At 47.2% G+C, this 15,811-nt stretch overlaps 1 protein-coding gene across 1 annotated transcript in view; it reads right to left on the reverse strand.

The window, feature by feature from the left end:
* Positions 1-605: 605 nt before the first annotated feature.
* The window catches only part of LOC135887576 (zinc finger protein 420-like), a 104,589-nt gene continuing 89,383 nt past the window's right edge, over positions 606-15,811 (reverse strand). The window contains exon 9 of the mRNA XM_065415302.1: positions 606-1,381. Coding sequence (XP_065271374.1) covers positions 606-1,381 — 776 coding nt within the window. The remainder of the gene's footprint in view (positions 1,382-15,811) is intronic.

The raw sequence follows: 15,811 nt of genomic DNA on the forward strand, positions 1-15,811 counted from the left end.
GAAAGGTTCCATTTCTACCTTTTGGGGAGGGACCATTTTGATTTTCCTTTTAAAATGATTTTTTGTTTTTTGTTTAGTGTATATATATATAGTGTGTGTGTGTGTGCGTGTATATATATATACACACATATACACACACCTCTACCCCGATATAATGCGACCCAATATAACACGAATTCGGATATAACGCGGTAAAGCAACGCTCCGGAGGGGCGGGGCTGCGCGCTCCGGCGGATCAAAGCAAGTTCGATATAACGCGGTTTCACCTATAATGCAGTACGATTTTTTGGCTCCCGAGGACAGCGTTATATCGGGGTAGAGGTGTATAAACATATAAAGTCACAACCAGAACATGATGGAATTTTGTTGCATGGGAAATTTCTACTTTTTTTGGTTCCCTTTTGGAACTGAATTTTTAGGCATCTTTAAGCACCCAAATACCTTTAAAATTTGGCCCTAAAGCCCATTTAAATCAATAGGAGTCAGGAGCCTAAATACCTTTGACGATCTGGGCCTAAGTGATTTGTGGCAGAGCAAGAAACTGACCCCGGGCTAGTCCTCAGGGCTGCGCTCTACCATGCCTCTGGGTGGAGCCAGGTCCCCCATCACAGGTGCGTCTTCTGGTGCCTCTGGAGCAGCGGGTCACTGACACAGCACTTGCCCAGGTAGGGCCCGTCCCTGGCACAGGCTCCCGGGGGCTGGCGGCAGGGTTTCCCACCCCTATGGGTGCGCTGGTGCGTCAGGAGGGTGGAGTTCTGGCTGAAGCCCCTCCCGCAGGCAGCGCAGCGGTAGGGTGCCTCCCCGGTGTGGGTGCGCAGGTGCACAAAGAGGGTGGAGCTCTGGGAGAAGCGTTTCCCACAGCGGGCGCAGGGGTAGGGTCTCTCGCCCGTGTGGACGCGCTGGTGCCGGGTCAGGTTGGAGCTGGCGCTGAAGCTCTTCCCGCAGTCGGCGCAGGCATAGGGCCTCTCTCCTGTGTGCACGCGCCGGTGCAGGGTCAGGTAGGCGTTGCGGCCAAAGCCCTTCCCGCACTCGGGGCAGATGAAGGACTTCCCCTCCTCCTCTGGGGCAGGAAGTAGCTCCCCGGCGTGGGTGCGCTGGTGCCGGGCGAAGTTGGACCGCTCGTGGAAACCCTTCCCGCAGTGGGGGCAGGTGTGGGGCTTCTCCTGGCGGTGGGTGCGGCGGTGCCGGGCCAGCGTGGAGCCCTCCCGGAAGCTCTTCCCACACTCGGGACACCGGTGGGGCTTCTCCCCTGTGTGGGAGCGCAGGTGCTGCATGAGGTGGGAGCTCTGTCCGAAGCGCTTCCCACAGGCGTCACAGGCGTAGGGGCGCTCCCCCGTGTGGATGCGCCGGTGGGTGGCCAGGGCCGAGCGGACAGGGAAGCCTTTCCCGCACTCGGGGCACTGGTGGGGACGCTCGCCGTGGGACCGGCGGTGCTTAGTGAGGTCTGAGCCGCGCCGGAAGCCTTTCCCGCACTCGCTGCATATGTTGGGCCGCTCCCTGGCCTGGCCCTGACTCTCCACGGCTCCACCACAGGGAGGGGATGGGCCCCGGACGGGGTGCGGCCCAGTGCCTCGCTCACACTCCGACTCCGAGGGCGAGTTTCTCTGCTGCCTTCCTGAACCACCCTCAGTCACACAGGCTGCTCCCTGACCAGGGCTCTGCAGCTGCTCAGGGGTGTCCTGCTGCGGCCTCTCCTCCTCCTCCCTCACCATCCCCTCGGCAGCTGCAATCGAGAGAATCCAGACACGAGTCAGTGCCTCTGCGGGCAGAAAGGGAGTGTCAGGAATGGGGATGCTAAAGGGAGTGTCACAAAGGAATTGAGAGGGTCAAAAATCAGAAGCTGATTCCCCAAACCCTCCGTCCTCCCAGAGGAGAGAGAGGAGAGCCAGGCCTATCCCCGCAGCCTATCTGAGCACACAGGGGAAGGGAGCTCCAGCATGTCTCAGGCAGGGTGGGCAGGAAGCGCTGAGTTGCGTCCGCCATGAGGATATGACACCTGCTGGGGACAATCCTGACCTGGCTGAGACGAGGCAGAACTGGGGGAGCTCCCGAAGGCTTGGATGGTTTCCAAGTTAGTTTAACTAAATCCTCACCTCTGTGGCTACATCTTGGGACCTCCCTGTCCTCAGAGCGCTGGGGATCTGGGACCCACGGCTCCTCCCCTCCTTCCAGCTGGGAGATCACGAGGGATTTGGGAACGGGAAACCCTGCTCGGGGTAGAAAATGGGAGAGGTTGAGGCTGGTATTCATGTTGTGCTTCTCATGCAGACAGTTCTCTGCTTTCATATCAGCCCCTTTCTTTGCTGGGCGAGGGGGCGCTTGAGACAAAGCAACTGGAAAATATTCATGGAGACCCACTCTGTAGGGTCACACATCCAGTAGCAGACAAACGGGGTCCTCTGCAGTCCATTTAAGGCTCCCCCATGCATGCATGCGTGCGCGCGCGCGCACACACACACACACACTCACACGTCCCTGGGGCGTAAAAATCCACCTGCCCATTTCACAGTGTCATAGAACAGTGGACAGACTTTTTAAGGTGTACAATGGGAACCTGGTCAGCCAGCCCAGTTCCAGGCTGCTTGGTCAAAAGACCAAGTCACTGAACTGGAAGAGCAGCCAGGAATGAATAAGGAAGCAACTGCTGACCTTAGCTTTTCCGCCTGAGGCTGGAATGGTACAAGTAGCTCCAGAGAAGCTGGCGCTCTGCTTGCCAGTGATGGGCCAAGATGGCTTCCGGGAGTTCCAGGCAGTCGCCCTCAGATGTCTTTGCCCAAGAGCAGGGCATGCTGGGAAATGTAGCTCACTCTGGTAGCTATGTCAACAGTGTGCCCTTGTTGCCAAGAAGGCTAATGGCATATTGGGCTGCATTAGTAGGAGCATTGCCAGCAGATTGAGGGAAGTGATTATTCCCCTCTATTCAGCACTGGTGAGGCCACATCCGGAGTACTGTGTCTAGTTTTGGGCCCCCCACTACAGAAAGGATGTGGACAAATTGGAGAGAGTCCAGCAGAGGGCAACGAAAATGATTAGGGGCCTGGGGCACATGACTTACAAGAAGAGGCTGATGGAACTGGGCTTATTTAGTCAGCAGAAGAGAAGAGTGAGCGGGGATTTGATAGCAGACTTCAGCTATCTGAAGGGGGGTCCCAAAGAGGATGGAGCTAGGCTGTTCTAAGTGGTGGCAGATGACAGAACAAGAAGCAATGGTCTCAAGTTGCAGCGGGGGAGGTCTAGCTTGGATATTAGGAGAAACTATTTCACTAGGAGGGTGGTGATGCATTGGAATGGGTTACCTAGGGAGGCGGTGGAATCTCCATTCTTAGAGGTTTTTAAGGCCTGGCTTCACAAAGCCCTGGCTGGGATGCTTTAGTTGGGGTTGGTCCTGCTTTGAGCAGGGGTTGGACTAGATGACCTCCTGAGTTCTCTTCCAACCCTAATCTTCTATGATTCTATGTCAATGTCCTAGAGTTGTGACGTTATTGACATAAACTGGGACCATATAGATCATTGTTGCAACCAAGGTCCTGTAGTGGCACCCAAATCTTGTATAAAGGGGGCCAAATGGGGTGTCTAAGACAAGGTTATGGTTTACTGGTTATGATTATGCTGTCTATATGTGTGTATCAGTTTTGTAGTTGAAGTTATGAATATTGGCTCTATACTGTCTGTATGGCAAACTTATGCTATGCTTCTGGGTGACATCCCAGACAAGCTGGGATTAGCTCTGCCTAGCCTGCTTGATGGCCCATTAAGGACCATCAGCTATACAATGGACCCATTGAGAGAAGGCCAATATGCCTTCAGACTCAGCAAAGTACGCAGGGACTGGCCCATGTGACTCCAGGCTCCATTTTGCTGTAATTTTCCACAGTGAGAACAAAGAGGTGTTCTTACACCTGGAAAAGACTATATAAGGCTGATGCCTCATCTCCATTGGGTCTTCAATCCTGCTTCATACCTCTGGAGGAACTTTGCTACAAGCTGAAGCTTTGAACAAAGGACTGAGGACCCATCCCAGCGGGGGATGTATCCCAGAGACTTGATTTGAACCTGCAGTTTATTCTATCGCTGCTGCAAGCCTGAACCAAGAACTTTGCCATTACTGTATGTAATTGATTCCATTTAACCAATTCTAACTCTCATCTCTATCTTTTTCCTTTTATGAATAAACCTTTAGTTTTTAGATTCTAAAGGATTGGCAACAGCGTGATTTGTGGGTAAGATCTGATTTGTATATTGACCTGGGTCTGGGGCTTGGTCCTTTGGGATCAGGAGAACCTTTTTCTTTTACTGGGGTATTGGTTTTCATAACCATTTGTCCCCATAACGAGTGGCACTGGTGGTAATACTGGGAAACTGGAGCGTCTAAGGAGATTGCTTGTGAGACTTGCGGTTAGCCAGTGGGGTGAGACCGAAGTCCTCCTAGTCTGGCTGGTTTGGTTTGCCTTAGAGGTGGAAAAAACCCCAGCCTTGGGCTGTAACTGCCCTATTTGAGCAATTTGTCCTGAGTTGGCACTCTCAGTTGGGTTCCGCCAGAACCGCATCGTCACAGTGGCGTAGTCGTGCTTGGATCCACAGAACCAGGGCAATTAAGCTTTGGGTCAGAACCCCACGCTATCCAAATCTGAATTTTGGAATTGAGAGTTTTGTTGGTTAAAGAGCTGCTGCAATGGCGGAGCAAAGAGCATATGAGGGACTTGGCAAAAAGCCCTGGAAAATTTGTGTTCAGAAAAGAGGATAAGCTTTAGAAAGAAAGCTACAAAGGAAGAACTGAGAAATCTGTTAATAGCCAGTGATCAGGGGGCAAGAGCACAGCCCTTACCTGAGGCTACAGAAGATGCAGAAAAAATTAGGATGCAAAAGGTGACAAGTAAACTGCAATTTGAGCATGAACAGAAGCTAGCAGATCTTCGATTGCTGGAGAAGCAAAAAATAGCAGAATTAGAAAGAGAGAGAGAGAGAGAAAGAGGCTGCTGAGAGAGAGAGGCTGCTGAGAGAGAGAAAGAAGCCGATCAAAGAAAGAAGGAGGCTGCTGAGAGAGAAGAGAGAGCTCGTAAGGGGCGTCTGCTGCTCGCTGCTGAACAGGAGACTCACAGGATGGAACAGGAGACTCACAAGATGGAACAGGAGACGGCCAGACTTCAGCTCCAAGTAATGGAAGAGCGGAGAAAGTCATCCCCACCTGGTACTTCACTTCCACCCCGCCATGAGAAAAACTGGGAAAGGATGTGTCCCATTTACAATGATACTGAGGATATAGAGGAGTTTTTGTCTACCTTTGAACACCTCTGCAATCTGTACCAGATCCCCGAGGGTCAGCGAATGCCTGTCCTGCTGACCAGACTGACTGGAAAAGCCAGGGAGGTATTTAATGAATTGGGGGAACAAGAAGCCTTGGATTATGAGCGGTTTAAGGATTCTGTGTTAAGGCGGTTCAAGGTTACTCCTGAATCTTACAGAGTTAAGTTTAGAAAGTTTAAGATGTCTAATGATTGTACTTTTGTAGAATGTGCTCATAAGCTGATGGGTTTTGTTAAAAAGTGGGTTATGGGAGCCAAGGCGCATGGGAGTTTTGAAAAACTGCTGGATTTAATAACTTTGGAACAGTTCTTAGACATTGTGCCTGACAATGTGAGAGCAGCTGTGTGTGATAGGGACCCTGAGTCAGTCCTACGGGCAGCAGAGATTGCGGATGCCCACACCCAAAACAGGGCTCGAGAAGGGTGTAAAACCCCAGGGAAAACTAATCACCATTCTCCCCAGTTCAAGAGGAGGGAAGGATTTAAAAGTAAACCTGACTCTTCTAAAGGAGTTCAAGGGGGCCCGGAGGGTAGGAACTCACATCCCAGGTCGGAACAGGTTACATGCTATCACTGTGGTATGCTGGGCCACATGAGACCAGACTGCCCGACACTGAAGGGCAGCCCAAAACCAGCAACCCCAAATGCCACGGCAAATGCTAACCCTGTTGTTATAAACTCACAGGCAAGCTACACAGAGCCCAGCATTGGTTTCCTGTGTGCAAATGCTGTTTCTGTGGTCTCTGAAAAATTTGACCTTAAAACTCACATTAAAGCTAAATATGGGGGAAATAATGCAGAGTTTATTAGCAGGGCAGAAGTGAATGGAGTAAGGTGTATGGCATGGAGGGACACCGCAGCAGATATCACTTTGGTTAAAGCAAGTCTTGTCAGGGAGGAAGATTATTGGCCAGGTGAAGATGTGACTGTTGTAGCCTTTTCTGAGTATTTTGTCACGGTGCCTTTGGCTAGAATCCACCTGAAATGGAAGGGATTTAAGGGCACCCTGGTTGTGGGAGTAAAAGACACAATCCCTAAGGATATTATGATTGGAAATGATATTAAAGCTATGGTCAGTCAAGTTAACACAAACCAGGCACAGGAGAGGATTGATCCTAAGGTTGTGCCTATGGAGGGTTTCTCCAAAAGTTTGTCTTTGGAAAGTAGCTGTTTGGCTGTGAATGAAGTTTCTGAATGTCTATCTAATGTCTCAGAAATAAATCTGGAATTAGATCAAGCGAAGGGAGAGGAGAACAAGGAGATTTTGGATGAGCCTAGGCAGCCTTGTGAGCTGATGGCTTTATCTAGTCAGCAGTTTGGGAAGGCAAGGAGAGTGGAAGATGAATGTCCCTATCCCTTACCTGTTTCCTGTGTGAAGAATAGTGACAGTGAAGGAAATGTGCCTGTGTCTGTCAGGGGTATTCACTTGCCTATGGAGGAAGCTACCCCAGTCTCCAAGCAGTTGTCTGTGAACAGCCCTGTGTGCTGGGACAAGGGAAATGAAATCCCATACTGTATGTATAGTAAAGGAAAATGTGTCTCCAACTCTTTTTTGTTTGTGGAGCAGACAGAGGGTGCCTTTCAGCCTGTGATGGTTGAGAATAGTGCAGTTGTCTCAGATTTGGTTCTGGATTCAACTAAAGCCCAGGAAGGAAATGGTCCCAAGTTTGTGTCTGCTGGGGAGAATGGCACTGTAACTAGGTTGCATCCAGTTAGTGTCTTAGCAAAATCCCAGAGACCAGACAATTCTGGTGCTTGTATTTTGCCTGTTGCTCATGTGTGGTTGGAGAAGGGTGTAACAGCTCTGTCTAATCAGGGTGATACCCTAGCCAGGGCACGAGGAGAGCAGAAAGGTAATTTGGTTGTGGTACCTACGGACAGTTTAACAACTTGTAGCAAAAAGGACAAAATTCCTAAGCTTGTGTGTGGCAAAGGAAAGGAGAATGCTTCTGACCTTTCATCTAGTGAGTCTATGGGTTTGCCTGAAAGGGGATTGTGTAGAAATCTGCCTGATGGGCCAAAGGTGATCCTGAATGTAAGTAAGACCCAGACAGAGTCTGTTGTTGCTCAGGAAAGTGTTCCTTTAGAGCAAGCCCTAGGTGAAGAGGGTAAGGGCAGAATTTCTGTGAGGGGTGAATTGCTGCTTAGAAAAGCTCCTGGGGAAAGGAATCCTCATGGAAATCTGTGCAAGCAGTTCCCTGCAACTGAAGGGTGTGAGAGTGATTTAATCAAGGAAGTTTCAGTTCCTAACAGCCAGAAATTGTCTGTTGTGAATGGATCCACTGACTTTCCTTTTGAAAGATCCAGTGTGGGTAGCTTTGAGAAGGTCTCAGAGGAAGTAAAAGTTGTTAAGGAATTGAGGCAGCCCTATAGCCAAGTGGCTGTGTGGGGCCAACTTGTTGGGGAGACAATGTTGTTGGAACAGGAATGTCTCCATTCTGATTCTTTAAAGGAGCAGTTTGTGCTTCAGGGTCTGAGGACAGATTTGGTTACTGGTGTTTCAAAGCAGAACAGTTTTATGGCTAAATGCTTGAGGATGCAGGGGAGAGCAAGCAAACTCTCACCCTCAGACTATTTAGATTTGTGTGGTATCTCTGTAAGACAGAGTCCAGCCTTGGAAATGATAGCAGTTACGAATATGAAAACTGGTGGACTGGCTCTGGTCTGGGGTAGTGCAAATTACTTGCCTGGCTGGGAGAGGAAGGACTTGCTAATAGCTGTTAGCACAGAGAGCTCACCCCATCAGCCAGTGAATTCTGTTAAGCAAGAGAAATCAGGGTTTGATCCTGCAGGACAAGGAGGAAAGAGAAAACTGAATTTTGCAAAGGGAAGCCTCAGGTTAACCCTAAAGTGCCCAAACTCCAATGGTATTGAGCCAAAGGTGGGGCATGACAAACATGATTGTAGATGGACACTTGCAATGAACTTGTTGTTAGTGCTAATGGTAAATTCTGTAATGAATGTGTTGCTATTGCCACAAACTGTAAAAATGTACAATGTGCCTAATCTTTTGGAGAATCCCTTGAACATGTTAAAAGGACTACATGAGAACACATGTTATGTTAAAAGGCCTTGTTATACTGATGTTTCACAGTTAATGCCTGTAAACAGTATTGGAACTTTTCACAAGGAAAAAGACATTCCAGACCTAATATGCTGCGTGAAAAGGAAGACTGAGGCACACTACCATATTGCTTTCATGGCTAAATGCCAAGATTCCTGTACTATGAAGAACATTAATATCTGCAGTTATTTGATGTTAATTGGGTTCCAAACATTTGCCCGAGCTTGTATGGATAAAGTAGCTGTTTGCTTTAGCTCTTGGCAAGATCACATGAGACATACAGGAACCATGCTGCAAGAGCAGATCCAATCCACTATTGTTCTAACTAAGTTTTACCTTGAGTTTGTAAAGAGGTTCAATCATGTTGTTGAACATGACTTTGATAAACCATTTCTGTTGTACACTGGTATGGCTTCTAACCCAATACTAGCTGTAGCGAGACAGACCCAAGGATGGGGGGCTCTTGGGATGCAGTCAGTGATGTTTGTGTCATCCCTTCCTGCATCAATTTTGCGTTGGGGGTGTGACGTTATTGACATAAACTGGGACCATATAGATCATTGTTGCAACCAAGGTCCTGTAGTGGCATCCAAATCTTGTATAAAGGGGGTCAAATGGGGTGTCTAAGACAAGGTTATGGTTTACTGGTTATGATTATGCTGTCTATATGTGTGTATCAGTTTTGTAGTTGAGTTATGAATATTGGCTCTATACTGTCTGTATGGCAAACTTATGCTATGCTTCTGGGTGACATCCCAGACAAGCTGGGATTAGCTCTGCCTAGCCTGCTTGATGGCCCATTAAGGACCATCAGCTATACAATGGACCCATTGAGAGAAGGCCAATATGCCTTCAGACTCAGCAAAGTACGCAGGGACTGGCCCATGTGACTCCAGGCTCCATTTTGCTGTAATTTTCCACAGTGAGAACAAAGAGGTGTTCTTACACCTGGAAAAGACTATATAAGGCTGATGCCTCATCTCCATTGGGTCTTCAATCCTGCTTCATACCTCTGGAGGAACTTTGCTACAAGCTGAAGCTTTGAACAAAGGACTGAGGACCCATCCCAGCGGGGGATGTATCCCAGAGACTTGATTTGAACCTGCAGTTTATTCTATCGCTGCTGCAAGCCTGAACCAAGAACTTTGCCATTACTGTATGTAATTGATTCCATTTAACCAATTCTAACTCTCATCTCTATCTTTTTCCTTTTATGAATAAACCTTTAGATTTTAGGTTCTAAAGGATTGGCAACAGCGTGATTTGTGGGTAAGATCTGATTTGTATATTGACCTGGGTCTGGGGCTTGGTCCTTTGGGATCAGGAGAACCTTTTTCTTTTACTGGGGTATTGGTTTTCATAACCATTTGTCCCCATAACGAGTGGTACTGGTGGTAATACTGGGAAACTGGAGCGTCTAAGGAGATTGTTTGTGAGACTTGCAGTTAGCCAGTGGGGTGAGACCGAAGTCCTCCTAGTCTGGCTGGTTTGGTTTGCCTTAGAGGTGGAAAACCCCCCAGCCTTGGGCTGTAACTGCCCTATTTGAGCAATTTGTCCTGAGTTGGCACTCTCAGTTGGGTTCCGCCAGAACCGCATCGTCACAGACCTCCTGAGTTCTCTTCCAACCCTAATCTTCTATGATTCTATGTCAATGTCCTAGAGTGGGCCAAAGCATGCTGGGAAATCAGGGGAAGGACATGAATCCTGCCCTTACTGCAAAGACCTGGAACAGAGCTGGCGAGGAAATTTTTGACACAATGATTTTTTTTTTAATCAGAAAATGCCAATTTATGGAAACCAATTTCTCAGGTCCAAGATAGAGCCTAGGGTGAGAGAGCCCCATCCATTCCAATGGGTAGGGAATGTGACTGGGATCTAGATTCGAGTCCCGGGCCAGAATCTAGCAGAGCAGCAAGTTCAGTCTATACCTCCTGCACCCCAGGCACAGCTCGGATTTCTCTCACTCTTTGTGAACTTCCCCCATTGGAGCTGTTCCACTTTGAATAAACAATTAAATATTCATTGGGCCTACATAAGAAAAATTGTTTCCACAGCCTGGGGATTAGGGCACCCCAGAGGGACTGGGCTGAGCCAGGTCTCTGCTCCAAATCAGAGCCTTGCAAACAGGGAAGTCATGGGAGGGAGCTCTTCAGGTACAGGAGGAGTGACTAGGTGATTCTGGGGGTGACTTTGTTGTGTTAGCTTGTTGTGTGCCTGCTTGATTTATGTTTATAGTGTGGTCTGTTTTGGGGGCTGTGTGCTGAGTCTAGTGGCCTGCTAGGCTAGGCTGAGACCTTACTAACGAGGCTCTAGCCGGCCATCCTTTGATCCCTTGACAAGGAGCAAGGCTAACTCAGAGAAAAGAGGGGTTTAAAAAACCTGCTCCTAAGTGACCAGAGGAGCTAGTGAACAGGGGAGTTTTGCAAGGCAACTTAGAGGGGGAGCCTGAGAGCAAGCTACACTTAACAGACATACTCTAAACTTAGGCCTATAACCCCCCCAACACACATCCCCAAAAAACCCCAAAGCAAAAACAAAAACCCCAAAGAACGAACAAGCAAACAAACAAACCCAGGAAAAGCAAAAAAGAATGCAGGCAGAAGCCCAGCAGCAGTGTGGGGGCTATCCAGTTTATTGCCCTGAATGAAGCATGTATGATTATCTGCCTTGTGGGTGGGTTACGGTGGCATACTTTTGCACTCGGTGAAAAGAGCTCATGGCCCTCAGAGACTGAGTACGGGCTGTGGAGACCAGAGTGGCTGAACTGGAGGAGCTAAGGGAGACCGAGAGGTACGTAGATGAGACTTTCCAGGACACAGCAGAACGGTCCCACCCCCAGTCTGACAGTCTCTGTGCTGTTGAGGAGGATGGAAGTCTCGGGGAAGGAGAACATCCAACTGGAGCAGAGGGAAAAGATTCCAGATGATGTCACGGTATTCCAGTTATTAGGAAGAGCCAGGTAATAGTTACAGGGGAGTCGATCATTAGAAATATAGGTAGCTGGGCTTGTGATGACCGGGAGAACTGCATGGTGAACTGCCTGCCTGGTGCGAGGGTTGCAGATCTCTCAAGAAATCTAGATAGACATGTGTGCAATGCTGGGGAGGAGCTGGTGGTCCATGTAGGTACCAATGACATAGGGAAGGATAGGAGAGAGGTCCTGGAGGCCAAATTTAGGCTTCTGGGTAAGAGACTGAAGTCCAGGTCCTCTCTCTGAAGCTGAAACACTTCCTGTTCCACATGCAGGGCCAACTAGATAGGCAGAACTGCAGGGTCTCAATGTGCAGATAAAATGAGGTGTAGGGAGGAATGATTTAGGTTTATTAGGAAGTGGGGAACCTTTTGGGGAAGGGGGAGCTGTCATAAATATAAAGGGAAGGGTAACAACCTTCCTGTATATAGTACTATAAAATCCCTCCTGGCCAGAGGCACAAAATCATTTTACCTGTAAAGGGTTAAGAAGCTCAGGTAACCTAGCTGGCACCTGACCAAAAGGACCAATAGGGGGACAAGATACTTTCAAATGGGCGGAGGGGGGGGAGGAGAAAGAGAGAAAGGCTTTGTTTTGTCTGTTCTTTGTCCTTGCCGGAGACAGATCAAGGAAGCAAAGCAATCCAACTCCATTAGGATTAGTAAGTAGGGAATGCGTTAGCTTACTTTTATTTTGGCTTGTGATTTTCTCTGTGCTGAGAGGGAGGTGTATTCCTGGTTTTCTTTTTTGTAACTTTAAAGTTTTGCCCAGAGGGAAATCCTCTGTGTTTTGAATCTGACTGCCCTGTGAGATTATCTTCCATTCTAATTTTACAGAGGTGCTTCTTTTAACCTTTTTCTTTCTAATACATTTCAGTGTTTTTTTTTTGTTTTTTTTTAAATCTGATTGGTTTTTTTAGTGGTCTAAAAAAACCCAAGGTTGGTTTGTGCTCATCTTGTTTATTCTCAAGCCTCCCCAGAAAAGGGGGTGAGGGCTTGGGGAAATATTAGGGGAAAGTAGGAACTCCAAGTGGTCCTTTCCCTGAGTTTTGTCTAATCACTTGGTGGGGGCAACGTTACCTAATCCAAGGTACAAGGGAGAATTTGTGCCTTGGGGAGTTTTTAACCTAAGCTGGTAGAAATAAGCTTAGGGGGTCTTTCATGAGGGTCCCCACAGCTGTACCCTAGAGTTCAGAGTGGGGAGGGAACCCTGACAGGAGCCTACACAGGAAGGATGGGCTCCACCTAACCCAAAACAGAACCAGATTGCTGGCATGTATAATTAAAAAGATTGTGGAGGCATTTTTAAACTAAGGGCTGGGGGAAAGCTGATGGGTGAGGAGGAAACACACAGTCCAGACAGACACAGCCCTTAGGAGAGGATTTATTAAAGTGGATACTCCTCATTCTAGTAAAGAGGAGAGGATATAAAGTACTGTACATGTAGGAAGTGAGAAAAAAAAAAAGAGTTCAACGAAAAAGAGTCCATCACAGTTACGTCACAGCAAGGCAGTCAACTAAATATTGCTTGTGTGCAAATGCCAGAAGACTACATACTAAGAGGGGTGAACTTGAGTGCTTGGTATTAAATGAGGATATTGATATAATAGCCACCACAGAAATTTGATTGAACGATGTTAATCAGTGGGACACGGGAACACCAGGGTACAAAATATATAGGAATGACAGAGTAGGTCTCACTGGTGGAGTGACACTACATGTGAAAGAAAGCATAGAGTCAAATACAGCAAAAATCTTAAAAGAATCAAACTATACCATATCATTTCCATGGATAGAAATTCCATAGTTGAATACTAAGAGTGTAGCAGTAGGGATATACTACCGACCATCTGACCAGGGTGGTAATGGTGACTGTGAAATGATCAGGGAGATTAGAGAGGCCACAAAAACAGATCACCCAATCATAATCAGGGATTTCAACTACCCTGTTTTGACTGGGTATGTCCCCTCAGGATGGGAGGGAGAGAGAAATTTCTAGACACCATGAATGGCTGCTTCTTGAAGGAACTAGTCCTGGAACCCACAAGGGGAGAGGCAATTCTTGATTTAGTTCTAAATGGCGCACATGATCTGGTCCAAGAGGTGAATATAGCTGAACTGCTTGGTAATAGTGACCATAATGTAGTTAAATTTAACACCCTTGCACAGGGGTGGATTAGGGTTTTGTGGGGCCCTGGGCCAGAACAAGTGTCCTCCCCATCCCTTCCGAGCTCCTGCCGGGGAGTAGGGTTGGGGCATGGGGGCTTGGAGACTGGAGGATAGTTAATGTAACATCGATTTTTTAAAAAGGCTCCAAAGGCAGCCCTGGCAAATACAGGCTTGTAAGCCTACCTTCAGTACTAGGTAAATTGGTAGAAACTATAGTAAAGAACAGATCAGACACATAGATGAATACAATAAGCTGGGGAAGAGACAACGTGGCTTTTGTAAAGGCAAATTGTGCCTCACCAATTTATTAGAATTCCTTGAAGGCATCAACAAACATGTGGTGGACAAGGGTGATCCAGTTGATACAGTGTATGTGGACTTTCAGAAAGCCTTTGACAAGGTCCCTCACCAAAGGCTCTTAAGCAAACTAAGCTGTCATGGGATAAGAGGGAAGGTCCTCTCATGGATCAGTAATTGGTTAAAATACAGGAAACAAGGGTAGGAATAAATGATCAGTTTTCAGAATGGAAACAGGTAAATAGCGGGCTCCCCAGGGATCTGTAGTGGGACCTGTGGTGTTCAATACATTCATAAACGATCTGGAAAAGTGAATAAACAGGGAGGTGGCAAAGTTTGCAGACAATTCTAAATGACTCAAGATGCTTAAGAGCAAAGTTGACTGTGAAGAGCTACAAAGGGCTCTCACAAAATTGGGTGTCTGGGCAACAAAATGGCAGATGAAACTCAATGCAAAGTAATTCATATTGGAAAACATAATCCCAACTACACATACAAAATAAGAGAGTTTAAATTAGCTGTTACCACTCAAGAAAGAGATCTTGAAGTCACTGTAGACAGATCTCTGAAAACATCTGCTCAAAGTGCAGCAACAGGCAAAAAAAGCTAACAATGTTAGCAATCATTAGGAAAGGGATACATAATAAAACAGAAAATATCATAATGCCACTATATAAATCCATGGTACACCCATACCTTGAATACTGCATTCAGGTCTGGTCGCCCCATCTCAAAAAAGTTATATTAGAATTGGAAAAAGTACAGAAAAGGGCAACAAAAATGATTAGGGGTGTGGAACAGCTTCCATACAATGAAAGATTGAAAACACTGGAACTGTTCATCTTAGAAAAGAGGTGAGTTCCCTCATGCCTGGGCTTCTAGCTATTCTGGGTGGATCTCTCTGCAACAGAATTTCAAAAGGTCTCATTTTTTGTCCTGATGCGGATGGGACAAAAAACTAACCAAAAAAACTCCCAAACCCTTTGAAATCTCAAAATTTTCACAAGAGAGGAAAACGATTTATCATCTAGCTCTACCTGAAAGGTCTACAAGCACCTACATGGGCAGGAGATTTCACATAGTAGTCAGGTCTTTAATTTAGTAGGCAAAAGTAGTGACAAGGTCCAACGCTGGAAGCTGAAGCTAGATAAATTCAAGATGGAAATAAGATGCACAGGTTTAACGGTGAGGGGGATTAACCACTGGAACAATTTACCCAGGGACAGGGTGTGTTCTCCATCATTTGGAGATTTCAAGTCAGGACCAGATGTCTTTCTAAAAAATACCCTCCAGTTCAACCACAAGATATTGGGAATCTCTGGGTAAAATTCGCTGGCCTGTGTGATGCAGGTTGGACTAGATGGTTATAATGATGTCTTCTTTCTGAAGCAGGCTGTGCCGATGGCCTCCCCTGAACACTGACAGCTAATAAACCCACTCTCTTTTGTGTTGTTTTAAGGCAGGCATCTCCGACCAATGTGTCGGACACAATTACTAAGAGGCTAGGGAGAAATATTATCGCCTTGAATTGAAACAAAGTCTGTGAGGGGGAACTCTATTTTCTTTACAGATCCCACAGATGTGCTTTGTCTCTGTGTGTGTCAGCACCTGTCACACTAGATTTTCAGGCTGTAAACTCCTCAGGTCACAGACTGTCATTTACTATATGTTTGTACAGTGCTTAGCAGAATGGGGCCCTGGCCTCTTGGACCTCTGCGCACTACTGCAAGCTAAATACTCACACTAATAATAATGATTAAGAAGAGGACAGGGAACCATTGGGGGTTTAAACCACTATCAGGAATTTGGGGGAATAAAGTGAGTGTGTTCCTGTTCAAATCACTAGAGATATTAAGAGAAGCATCCCTGGTGGGTCTCAGAATCTTCTGGCCCATGAGAAGAGATGTGGAGGATGTGTCTCTCATATGGGATCTGGGGACTATGAAATGTATCCCTAAGATGTGGGGTCTCTTAAGCACCTGCACTGGCTTCTGCTCAGGGTTCCTTC

This window comes from Emys orbicularis, chromosome 13, assembly GCF_028017835.1.
Source record: "Emys orbicularis isolate rEmyOrb1 chromosome 13, rEmyOrb1.hap1, whole genome shotgun sequence".
Lineage (NCBI taxonomy): Eukaryota > Metazoa > Chordata > Testudines > Emydidae > Emys > Emys orbicularis.